Source organism: Neoarius graeffei, chromosome 1, assembly GCF_027579695.1.
Source record: "Neoarius graeffei isolate fNeoGra1 chromosome 1, fNeoGra1.pri, whole genome shotgun sequence".
Taxonomy (NCBI): Eukaryota; Metazoa; Chordata; class Actinopteri; order Siluriformes; family Ariidae; genus Neoarius; species Neoarius graeffei.
This window is the reverse complement of record NC_083569.1, coordinates 58,444,485-58,457,210: the sequence shown is the minus strand read 5'-3', so window position 1 is coordinate 58,457,210 and position 12,726 is coordinate 58,444,485. Positions and strand designations below refer to the sequence as shown.

Below are 12,726 nucleotides of genomic sequence, written 5' to 3'. Positions count from 1 at the left end.
TCATTCCAGTGGCAGTGGTCGGAATACTTTTTTCCAGTGTTCTGCAATTTGGAAATATTTTCTGCAAATACACAAGCCTCCATACTACACCCTTCTCAACCTAATAATGCCTATATTTACATCATATCTAGCTTTACAACTCCTAGCATTACTGTAATTCTTTATTCTCTCACTATTTTTTTAATTTCAGTCTTCACAGATCCTTCTCTGCAGCAAAGTTATCATTCCATGATCCCTCCACAGGTCTTTCATCCCCCTCGCCCTGACACTACGGGCTACTACAACTTGAAATATACCAACTCATTCATAAATGTACTAGTTATCACACACACACATTATCCTTCCACACAACATACTAATAAAGGGATCACCACAATAAAAAATAGAACACAACTGTTCTTCAGGAAACAATGCATTCATTTTCATGTTACATTTTGTCAAGATTAAGTTTCTAGCTTGAACAATAGATTGTTACCCAAAATGTACGGTACTTCATTCAGTGTTTGCATCTGCAACCTGTAGTTTTAAATTGAAAGCAAGGTTTCAATTCTACACTGTTGCATCTTACGATGACGCAAAGAATTGATGCCATTAAGGAATAAAACCCAACTGGCAAATGGAAAGACGTTTGGGTTCATTGTGTTTGCCTGGCTTCTAAAGTGCAAGGTCATGAACTGAACTGAGAACGACTGCAGGGGCTTCGCTGCTCTAAACTAACAACAGAGAACTGGGTACAAACTAATCACGGCAGAACTGAGAGCTACAGAACTGAACCTATGAGCTTTGTCTTACAGGGCAACTGTTTTACTTTGTGCTAGTCTGCACCACAGGCAAGACAGCACTAGTAAAAAAAAAAAAAAAAGAACATGTACACAAAACATGTATTGGTGTAGCTTGGTATGAGAAAACAAAATATTCAAAAGTATCTATGAATAAAGGTAAAATACTGTTGCTGTCTTCAAAAGGGATATAATATCAGTATAATTTTGCATGATTCAGCAATACAATATATACAAACCTATACAATTTACATGGATGGATGGATGGATGGATGGATGGATGGATGGATGCATGCATGCATGCATCCATCCATCCATCCATCCATCCATCCATCTGTCCATCCATCCATCCATCCAACTATAACAGCGACCGTCTTCATTTTTGTTACCCTTGCGGACGCGCGATCTGTCGCTGTTGTTGCTGGAGTCACGCTGGCTGCTGGTTTTGCCGAGACACGACAAAATCATCCTTGTTTTCTTGGTGTTTTTGTTGGACTCTTGCCCCGAAGAAACAGTCCTCTTCTTGGGAGCCATGTTTGTTGTGCCACATTGAATTCTGGGAGATGCATGGTGGAAACTGCCGAACGCTGCCGAGGTAGTTGTCGGGTCCTCCCGGCGGGTATTAAAAGTGACGAAATCTTACATCAGAACATGGCAACTGCCCTTATTTGGTTGTCGTCGCCTTTCGTCGGTATTACGTAAATATTGCTCAACTTTGACCTGGAAAACGCCGTCAGGTTCGCGCGGCACAGGTTTCAGTTTATTTACAGCACCACTAGTTTGCTAAATTGAGAACCATTGAATCCCGAGCCTGATTTTTTTTTTTTTTTTTCATTCTGCAAAATTGCAGGTTGTTTAATTTTTCTTCTGCAATCTTGAAAATCATTCTGCAAAATGCAGACTGCAGACGGGTATTTCGAACACTGAGTGGCCTCTTCCTGTAAAATTAGGTAGTTCTTGCCTGTGTTTAGTTATAAGACTGATTCATGAGACTGGTGCTTTTTATTTATTTTAAAAATAACTGCTCTGAATTGTGTTCTCTTAGCAGATAATCTAAGCGAAGCCCTGAAGATGCTGAAGCTGTCCTCAGCGGACAGTACATCAGACAGTGTGGAGAGTTGCCTGGACTGCCTGCTCAAAGCTTTGGCCCAGAACAGTAAGCATGTCCGCCCCCTATGTTAAAGCAGCCCTTTATTACACAGTCTCATGTTTATTCACATGTTTTGCGTTTTAGGATGGTGTCAGACATGAAGGAAGTCCTGCTTGTACATTGTGGATGATTTGACAATTAGGATATTGTGTACTGCCATTTGAAAAAGTGTGAGATGGACATCTTTCAGTGTAATGGTCTGATCGGCAGTATTTTATTTTTTAAATGTACAGTGCCTTGAAAAAGTATTTATACCCCTTGAACTTTTTCACATTTTTCCACCTTACAACCATGAACTTAAAAGTTTTTTATTGAGATTTTATGTGATAGACCAACACAGAGTAGCACATAACTGTAAAGTGAAACAAAAATGATAAATGGTCTTCAAAATGTTAAACAAATAAAAATCTGAAAAATGTGGTGTGCATTAGTATTCAGCCCCCTGTACTTTGATACCTCTAAATACAATCCAGTGCAACCAATTGCCTTCAGAAGTCATCTAATTAGTTAATAGAGTCCTACTGTGTGTAATTTACTCTCAGCATAAATACACTTGTTCTGTGAAGGCCTCAGTGGTTTGTTAGAGAACACTGAAGAACAAACAGCATCATGAAGACCAAAGAACTCACCAGACAGGTCAGGGATAAAGTTCTGGAGAAGTTTAAAGCAGGGTTAGGTTATAAAAAAAAATATCCCAAGCTCTGAACATCTCAAGAAGCACTGTTCAATCCATCATTCAAAAATGGAAAAAGTATGGCACAACTGCAAACCTACCAAAACATGGCCGTCCACCTAAACTGACAGAGCGAGCAAGGAGAGCACTGGTCAGAGAAGCAGCCAAGAGGCCCATGATCACTCTGGAAGAGCTGCAGAAATCCACAGCTCAGGTGGGAGAATCTGTGCACAGGACAACTACACGTCGTACACTCCACAAATCTGGCCTTTTTGGAAGAGTGGCAAGAAGAAAGCCATTGTTGAAAGACCGGCATAAGAAGCCCCGTTTGCAGTTTGCCAGAAGCCATGTAGGGGATACAGCAAACATGTGGAAGAAGGTGCTTTGGTCAGATGAGACCAAAGTTGAACTTTTTGGCCTAAATGCAAAGCGCTATGTGTGGCGGAAAACTAACACTGCTCATCACCCTGCACACACCATCCCCACTGTGAAACATGGTGGTGGCAGCATCATGCTATGGGGATGCTTTTCTTCAGCAGGGACAGGGAAGCTGGTCAGAGTTGATGGGAAGATGGATGGAGCTAAATACAGGGCAATCCTGGAAGAAAACCTGTTGGAGGCTGCAAAAGACTTGAGACTGGGAAGGAGATTCACCTTCCAGCAAGACAATGACCCTAAACATACAGCCAGAGCTACAATGGAATGGTTTAGATCAAAGAATATTCATGTGTTAGAATGGCCCAGTCAAAGTCCAGACCTAAATCCCATTGAGCATCTGTGGCAAGACTTGAAAATTGCTGTTCACAGACGCCCTCCATCCAATCTGGTTGAGCTTGAGCTATTTTGCAAAGAAGAATGGGCAAAAATTTCACTGTCTAGATGTGCAAAGCTGGTAGAGACATACCACAAAAGACTTGCAGCTGTAATTGCAGCAAAAGGTGGCTCTACAAAGTATTGACGCAAGGGGGCTGAATACTAATGCATATCACATTTTTCAGATTTTTATTTGTTTAAAATTTTGAAGACCATTTATCATTTTCATTTCACTTCACAATTATGTGCTACTCTGTGTTGGTCTATCACATAAAATCTCAATAAAAAACTTTTAAGTTCGTGGTTGTAAGGTGGAAAAATGTGGAAAAAGTTCAAGGGGTATGAATACTTTTGCAAGGCACTGTATGCTGGAAAAGGGACTGATTTCTCACCATGTTCATTCTTCTGATGAATGTACTTGCTGAATGCTGTAGGCTTTCTGAGGTCCGAGAGGTGCTGCTGTACTGATCCACAGAGCGCTTATGAATAATGATCGTGCCAGGGAAGGAAGAGTGAAACTGACCCTTACCACTTCTGCATGTTAGTCACTAATTAGTCACAGCTTATGCACAGTACACTGCAACCCTGCTATAACGAACTCTTTGGGGGACGTCCAAATAGTTTGTTATACTGAAAAGTTCAGAATATTGAAATAAACCTACTTGTCACACCAACTTCTTATGTAAAACAAGACCAACTGTGTTTAATTTATGTTTACGCTTAATTCACTTGCATATTTCTGAAGTAAAGGAAATAAGTCGCACTCGCCATCATCTGCTTGCCACATCAGCTTTCTTTTTACCCCATCATGTTGATTTGCAGTTATGGACGAAGTCTTGCAGCTCTTTTGCTTTAAAAGTTGAAATTTTCAGGATGCCATATTCTTTAGACAAGTTTATTGCATTCTCATCACGCTTTAGACGGTCCAGGATATGAAGTTTGACAGATGGCCCTTTTCCACTACCCTTTTTCAGCTCACTTCAGCCCGACACGGCTCGCGTTTCGACTACCGAAGAACAGCACGACTCAGCTCGCTTCAGCCCTGCTCAGCCCCCAAAACTCGCACGGTTTTGGAGTAGGGCTGAAGCGAGCCAAACCGAGCTGAGTGAGGCTAGGGGCGTGAGCAGACACTCCCCTGTGCACTGATTGGTGAGGAGGAGTGTCCTCACATGCCCACACACGCCCCGCGAGCATGCTGGGATCTGTAAACACCGTAAACCCGGAAGAAGAAGAATTACATCTCTTTCTGAAGCCTTATGCGCCTCGCCTCATCTATACGCTCTTGCCAGTATCTGTTGGCGTTGTCGGTGACAACAAGCCACAGCACCAAGACCAGCAACACTAATGACTCCATGTCCTCCATGTTTATTGTTTACTCTCCGGGTTGTGAGACTACCGCTTAAAAGCTCACTGATGTCACTGTTTGCGCCGCCTAACGACATCACGTGATGTCCACCCAATGTGTCCACCCACTTCCAGCCAGCACGGTTCAGCGCGGTTGTAGTCGAAATGCAACTCCAACAGCCCCACTCAGCTCGACTCAGCACGGCACGGCTCAGCCCAACTCAGCCGCGTTGGTAGTGGAAAAGCGGCAAGAGAGTATCTTGCTTTTACGAGTGTCAATTAATGGAGGCAAACGATGGATGTAATTGGAGGAAGAGTGTTTATTTAAAAATGGGCTGGCAAACAGTTCAAAAACGTAAAACAAAGGCAGGGTTGTGGAACGGGCAATAGTCGAGCAAGGCACAAATAGAATATCGGAGGTAGTCACAAAGTCCAAAATACAAAAGCAAGTTAAAACCAGTAACGCAATACGCCAAACAAAGGTTTGGTAATGAGACGCTAGGTACAGCGTGTATACTTTGTAAAGCCTGTGTGTTTAGGGAGTCCTTATAAGCGTGTGCTGTGATTGTGCTCAAATCCAGAACAGGTGTGTGGTGATTAGTCTTAATGGTGCTGCGCACACGATCAGAGTGCCAACGTGCGTAGACATGATGAGTAGTCATGACGACAATGCTTACAGAGTAAAGACTTCATGGTGTTAACATGTATTGTTAACTTGACTGCGGACTTGATTACTTATTGTTTGTTTCTGGTGGAAGAGGAGTCTATAGCTCAATGTGTGTGTTTGTTGTTTTTTTTTTTAAAATTATTATTTTAAAGACTCCGACTCATTGTCACTAAAGCTGGAGGACACAAAATGAGTTTGTTTGTATGTGAAAGGTTGTAGTAAGGGAGTTTGTTATAACGGTTGCAGTGTATGATGGTCTGATTTTTAATTTTTTTTGGACTTTATAGTTGAAGTGAAGCAGGTCTTTGTTTGTTTGTTTGTTTGTTTGTTTTTTGTCTGTAACCGCTTATTCCATGCGGGGTCAAGCCTATCCCAGCTGACCATGGGCGAGAGGTGGGGTACACCCTGGACAAGTCGCCAGCTCATCGCAGGGCTGACACATAGACACAAACAACTATTCACACTCACGGTCAATTTAGAGCCACCAGTTAACCTAACCTGCATATCTTTGGACTGTGGGAGGAAACCCACGCAGACACAGGAGAACATGCAAACTCCACACAGAAAGGCCCTCGTCGGCCGCTGGGTTCGAACCCAGAACCTTCTTGCTGTGAGGCGACAGTTCTAACCACTACACCACCATGCCGAGCAGGTCTTTATTGATAGAGATTTCTGTAATATGTTAATAGGTGGCAGCACGGTGGTGTAGTGGTTAGCGCTGTCGCCTCACAGTAAGAAGGTCCGGGTTCGAGCCCCCGTGGCCGGCGAGGGCCTTTCTGTGTGGAGTTTGCATGTTCTCCCCGTGTCCGCGTGGGTTTCCTCCGGGTGCTCCGGTTTCCCCCACAGTCCAAAGACATGCAGGTTAGGTTAACTGGTGACTCTAAATTGACCGTAGGTGCGAATGTGAGTGTGAATGGTTGTCTGTGTCTATGTGTCAGCCCTGTGATGACCTGGCGACTTGTCCAGGGTGTACCCCGCCTTTCGCCCGTAGTCAGCTGGGATAGGCTCCAGCTTGCCTGCGACCCTGTAGAACAGGATAAAGCGGCTAGAGATAATGAGATGAGATGTTAATAGGTATTAATAGGAAGTATAAATAAAATTTCACATTACATGATTATGATGTGATTTTTATATTACAAAGTCCTAAGATTAATTCCTCCTCATTAATCTTTCTTTATTTCCAGATGTGGAAGCCAGTGGAAAAATCCAGGAGATGGGTGTTCTTCCCTTGATGCCTTCTTTATTGGCCACTCAGAACTCCTGCACACCCAAAGTAGCCAATATCATCGCGGAGGTGGCCAAAAACGGTGAGGACTCTTAATCCTGCTTCAGGATGAACCGAACTGTGCTTTGCTGAACAATCTACCTGTAATAGAGAAATAGCTACTTGTTGGCAACTTTGAGTTGTATTCTCTTTCCTGTCCTACTGAGGGGGGGGGAATGTCCTGGGCTCTGTAAAAGATATTGGTCTATTTGGCAACACAGCCAGAATTTATTTTGATAACTTATTGTGCGGGCGGCACGGTGGTGTAGTGGTTAGCACTGTCGCCTCACAGCAAGAAGGTCCGGGTTCGAGCCCCCTGGCCGGCGAGGGCCTTTCTGTGCAGAGTTTGCATGTTCTCCCCGTGTCCGCGTGGGTTTCCTCCGGGTGCTCCGGTTTCCCCCACAGTCCAAAGACATGCAGGTTAGGTTAACTGGTGACTCTAAATTGACCGTAGGTGTGAATGTGAGTGTGAATGGTTGTCTGTGTCTATGTGTCAGCCCTGTGATGACCTGGCGACTTGTCCAGGGTGTACCCCGCCTCTCGCCCGTAGTCAGCTGGGATAGGCTCCAGCTTGCCTGCGACCCTGTAGAAGGATAAAGCGGCTACAGATAATGAGATGATAACTTATTGTGCATTTGTAGCCCACTTATTTGTCAGTTTTCGGCTACAGTTAGAGAGAGTATGCAGTAGCCCTAATCGGTTCTTTAATTTTGGATTATTCATAGATACTAGTTAATAATGATAATGAAGCCTGGATTAATCTCAAAACAAATGTAGATTAGAAATGCTAATGCAATAATTTATTATTAAATCATCTCTGCTTTATAGTTGTATCAATCTTTTCTTGTCTGTTCAGCTATTGTTCTTAGTCTGGCATCATATGGGCTGTGACCCCTCCTTCTCTGCCAGGAACATCTAGATCATGGGTCTCTTTTACTTTAAACGTCAGCTGATTTTCTTAAGATATGTACAAAATAAAACTGGACCGGCCATGATTTAGAGGAAGATAATCAACACGTTGGTGGGATGCAGACTGTCGTGTCACATTCGTAGCTCTTAGGTTGATTATTTTCAAATAACGGCATATTCCAAAGTGTTTTTATTCCTCTTATACCACACTTATTTTCCAATGATTATAAATTGTTATTAATTAAAGAACACCACATTATAATTTTTTGTCCACATGTAATATTGTGGAATGTCCACAGAACAAGTTGGTCCCGTTTTTCACCTTTTATGTTGTAACTGCTATAAATGGTCCCTCACCAGCCTCTCTTTTAAGAGAATGAGAGAGAATGAGTGAATGCAGCTTGTCGTGTTCTGGAGAAACTGCCAAGCCCTCCATCCAGAAGACTTTCCCATGTTGGAACAGTTACAGCTTTACTGCTGACACCAGTGACTCCTTACAAAATGCTAAATATACATTGTCTTCACCATATCAATGATCCATTATCTGTAGCCGCTTATCCTGTGCAAGGTCACAGGCAAGCTGGAGCGTATCCCAGCTGACTATGGGCGAGAGGTGGGATACACTCTGGACAAGTCGCCAGATCATCACAGGGCTGACACATAGGCCAAGTTTACATTAGACCGTATCTGTCTCGTTTTCTTCGCGGATGCACTGTCCATTTACATTAAACCGCCTGGAAACGCCGGGAAACGGGAATCCGCCAGGGTCCATGTATTCAATTTAGATCATGTCTGGTCTGGTGCTGTGTAAACATTGAGAATACGCAGATACGCGGATACGCTGTGCTGAGCTCTAGCTGGCGTCGTCATTGGACAACGTCACTGTGACATCCACCTTCCTGATTCGCTGGCGTTGGTCATGTGACGCGACTGCTGAAAAACGGCGCGGACTTCCGCCTTGTATCACCTTTCATTAAAGAGTATAAAAGTATGAAAATACTGCAAATACTGATGCAAATACTGCCCATTGTGTAGTTATGATTGTCTTTAGGCTTGCCATCCTTCCACTTGCAAGTGGTAAGTGATATGCGCTGGGATCACACACACAGCGGCTCAGTCCCGAATCAGTGGTTGTGCACTTCACTCGCGCGCTCTGTGAGCTGCGCAAGGCCGGAGTGCGCACCCTCCAGAGGGCACTCGCTGTTCAGGGCGGAGTGATTTGGAGCGCAGGATGCCTGCGGAGCCGAGCGTATCCGTGTATTGGTGTTGCTGTGTGCACGCAAATCGTGTATTGCTGTTGCTGTGTGCACGCTAATCGATTTAAAAACGTTAATCTGATCCGCTGATACGGTCTAATGTAAACATGGGCATAGAGACAAACAAACAATCATTCACACTCGCATTCACACCTACGGTCAATTTAGAGCCACCAGTTAGCCTAACCTGCATGTCTTTGGACTGTGCATGGGTTTCCTTCGGTTTCCCCCAGACACAGGGAGAACGTGCAAACTCCACACAGAAAGGCCACTGGGCTCGAACCCAGAACCTTCTTGCTGTGAGACGACAGCGCTCCACCACTGTGCCGCCCCCATATCAATGATTACACACATTTAAAACCTCAGGCACCTTCTATGCTGCGTCCGCCATACAGTCCCTGTGTAAGTTGTTACTGTAGAAATGATGATGTATTGGAGTGTATCAATATAAACGTTGCAGCTGATACTGCTGTCAGAACTGTGCTGTTTAAAACATTAACCAGAAAATTGCCCAACTTTCTCTGACAGGTCAGGATTGAGCATTTAATAATAATAATAATAATAATAATAATAATAATCTAGAAATGTACCGAAACCTCCTGTTAATTTAGGTTCACCCCCAGTAACCTGTAGGAAAGATGTTGTATTATATGATTAATTCCACACAGAATAATTAAATAAATGATAATATTCTTTTGGGGTATTGTTCTAAGAGTATAATCTGAAGGCTTTGAAGATTTGAGCAGACTCTTAGTTCCCAAAGTGCAGACAGGACATCGTGGCAGTCTGTCTAGACTGCTGGAGATCTTCACTAAAGGACGAGTCTCACAGAGTCTCGCTCCTGAAGAAATTTGGATTTAGGCAGTCTAAATGCTCAGCTAAACCCAGATGCTTAATTCAGCATAGCAAGTTTTCATTCAATTTGAAGCTCAAATCCCAGTTTTATTCAGTGTTACCAGGAAAGCAATTCGTTTGTTGGAACAATTTTTCTTTTCAAGTATCAACCCTGATTTTCAGCTCACTGCAGTGATCATGTACAGTGAATCACCTTAATATTCATTCCAGCTGCTGCGTAAGTATATGTCCTGTTCTGCCAGCCTGCAAAAGCCATAAAACCTAAATTCTGCCGAGTCAGTGTTTGGCCTACTTCCCTGCTTTTAGGCTAATTATACGAGCCCTTCTAGCTTCAGGAAGTCTAGGACAGGACAGGCTGGCAGTGAATTAGGTTTGTGGAAAGATAAGAAAAAAGGTTTAAAATAATGAATGGGCTTTATGTGGAATGCGCGGCGTTTAATGAGGCTAGCCTGCTGGTGTAGCATGATTTTGGTAGCGTCCCACTGATGGGTTGCTAGCATCATTCCTCCAGGAGCATCTGTGCTCTGTCCATTTGAGGCTTTAGTTCCTCACAGGGAATGGAGACATTTTAAAAGGTGCTATAATGGATGTCTCATTTCTTCAGAGCCAATAAATATGACCTTTTTTCTACTTTTGTTTTTTGTGACTTTTCAGGACAGGATTTTATATATATATATTAGTAATCAAATGTTTTAGGCATGTGGAAAGAAACTGTGAAGCAAAAATACCTTCAGAAAAATAAAATGAAAAAAATTTTTTGACATAAAAACTACTATAATGAGCAGCAAATGTAATATAAACAAAAATCATACTTTACATGACTCATTTAGATTTTTAAAAACATATCAGTAGTCTCGGGTACATTTTGTGCAGTTTTATAAGGAAATCCGCTCCAGCTCTTCTGGAGACTGACTGTCACGTGTCTGTTTCTGCAGGTATGTTGCTTGCTTTTACTGACATACAAATGTTTTCTGTAAGGTTTTAATTTTTTTTGTTTGGAAATGTTGGAGTTTTTTTTTTTTTTTTTTAAACTGACTCAACAATTCAGAAGTCCAGCCATCCGTTATCTGCAGCCGCTTATCCTGTCCTACAGGGTCGCAGGCAAGCTGGAGCCTATCCCAGCTGACTACGGGCGAAAGGCGGGGTACACCCTGGACAAGTCGCCAGGTCATCACAGGGCTGACACATAGACACAGACAACCATTCACACTCACATTCACACCTACGGTCAATTTAGAGTCACCAGTTAACCTAACCTGCATGTCTTTGGACTGTGGGGGAAACCGGAGCACCCGGAGGAAACCCACGTGGACACGGGGAGAACATGTAAACTCCATGCAGAAAGGCCCTCGTCGGCCACGGGGCTCGAACCCGGACCTTCTTGCTGTGAGGCGACAGTGCTAACCACTACACCATCGTGCCGCCCCAATGCAGAAGTCATAAACATCTTATGCAAAATTTGTATTTTAAAAATGAAGGTGCTGAACACTTTCACAATACTGTATGTAATGTGTATATTGTATGTAACCTGTATGTACTAAAAATCTTCTACACTGAATCCTAATTATTCTATCCACACTCACTGGATATGAGCAATCGCGTGCTCTGATAGCCTAGTAGTAGAGTAGCCAATCAGCTCATATACCATGATTAGAGGAAAAACAAAATGATGGCGCGTGTTGCTGAACCAACCGAGGACGAAATAAAAACTCTACTCGAAAACAAAACCCCAAAAATGATCAATTATTTAAAAGAAACAGAAATGGCTAAAAGAATAGATGGTGGTGTCATCCGCCCACAATATCTCCTGTTCCCCACTCCAGCCCAGTCGGTGGCGGTAATGCACCTTTTAAGAAACCCCCCCCCCCCCCCCCCCCCCAAAAAAAATACAGAAAAGCAACAAAATATGGAATAAAAGTATTTGATGGTAAGAATGTATCTTTTTTTTCAAGAATTATTATAATTGTAGCATTTTTCACAAATTGCTACTGTCATTTCACTGGTTTGTTTACATTCTAAGCGGAAATTATTTTGTCAGACGTTTTGTATAAAGTTTTTATTTATCGAACTTGCAAAAAATGCTCCGTTTCTCAAAATCCAGTGAATGTGGGTAGGATAAAAGTTATTCCACTCAATTTCGTCGTACGTGGCTTGTAGCCAACTCAGGGCAACGCGTCTCGTTGGCAATCAGCTCACGTACGACTCGATTTCATGTAATAACTGTTACATATGACCTTAATTTGTGTAACCACAAAGAAATGGTTTTAGATTAAAAAGAAAAGAATAGTAGATTTTGTAAAAAAAAAAAAAAGCACTTTGTTTATTTGAACTTGTCTTGCTGCTCCTGACAAGTTAGTTTTTTTTTTGTCTGGTTTTGCTACATAGTCAGGATAGTTTTAATCCTGACTGTGCGCACGCGTGTGTGCGCGCACAAAAAATGTACTATACTGCCATTCGCAATAGCTTCTTTTGAGATTTTCAGATTGTTCTGTACAAAAGTATCTGCTAGTTTACTGCATGCTTTTAACATCACTTCTGACAGCAGGGACAGTTGCTGCGTAGGATGTAACAGCAGCTGTGATTCTGACAGGAGCATCATAAGCACTAGCTGTAGCATAGCTGTAGTTACGTTAAAGAAAGTTCTACTTCTGACAGGATGTTTCATGGCATAATGGGTGTTTTAAAACCCCTTCCAATCAGGGACAGTGTTACTGTGAGTGAAGGTTGATTTTGTGATGTATTTGTCTCATCAGAGTTCATGCGGAGTCCCTGTGTGGAGGCAGGACTCATCCCCCCACTGGTTCAGCTGCTCAACTGCAAGGACCAAGAGGTGCTGCTTCAGACGGGTCGAGCCCTGGGCAACATCTGCTACGACAGCCGTAAGTCTCTTTCCCCTGCTGCTGCCGCGGCTCTGAGAAACCATTTTAGGGTCTGCAGTAAAACGTCAAGGATTATCAGGGAAATGAAGAACCGTGTCGGCTGTGTTCGTTTGATAATACAGAGAATAAAGCTGGAG

The 12,726-nt window shown here is 42.9% G+C and overlaps 1 protein-coding gene across 3 annotated transcripts in view; it reads left to right on the top strand.

The window, feature by feature from the left end:
• The window catches only part of rap1gds1 (RAP1, GTP-GDP dissociation stimulator 1), a 71,414-nt gene that overhangs the window by 14,609 nt on the left and 44,079 nt on the right, over positions 1-12,726 (top strand). For 2 of the 3 annotated variants that reach the window (XM_060935472.1, XM_060935452.1), the window contains exons 2-4: positions 1,825-1,935; positions 6,611-6,733; positions 12,464-12,589. In XM_060935472.1, coding sequence (XP_060791455.1) covers positions 1,825-1,935; positions 6,611-6,733; positions 12,464-12,589 — 360 coding nt within the window. The remainder of the gene's footprint in view (positions 1-1,824; positions 1,936-6,610; positions 6,734-12,463; positions 12,590-12,726) is intronic. The other variant, XM_060935462.1, reaches the window with a different exon arrangement.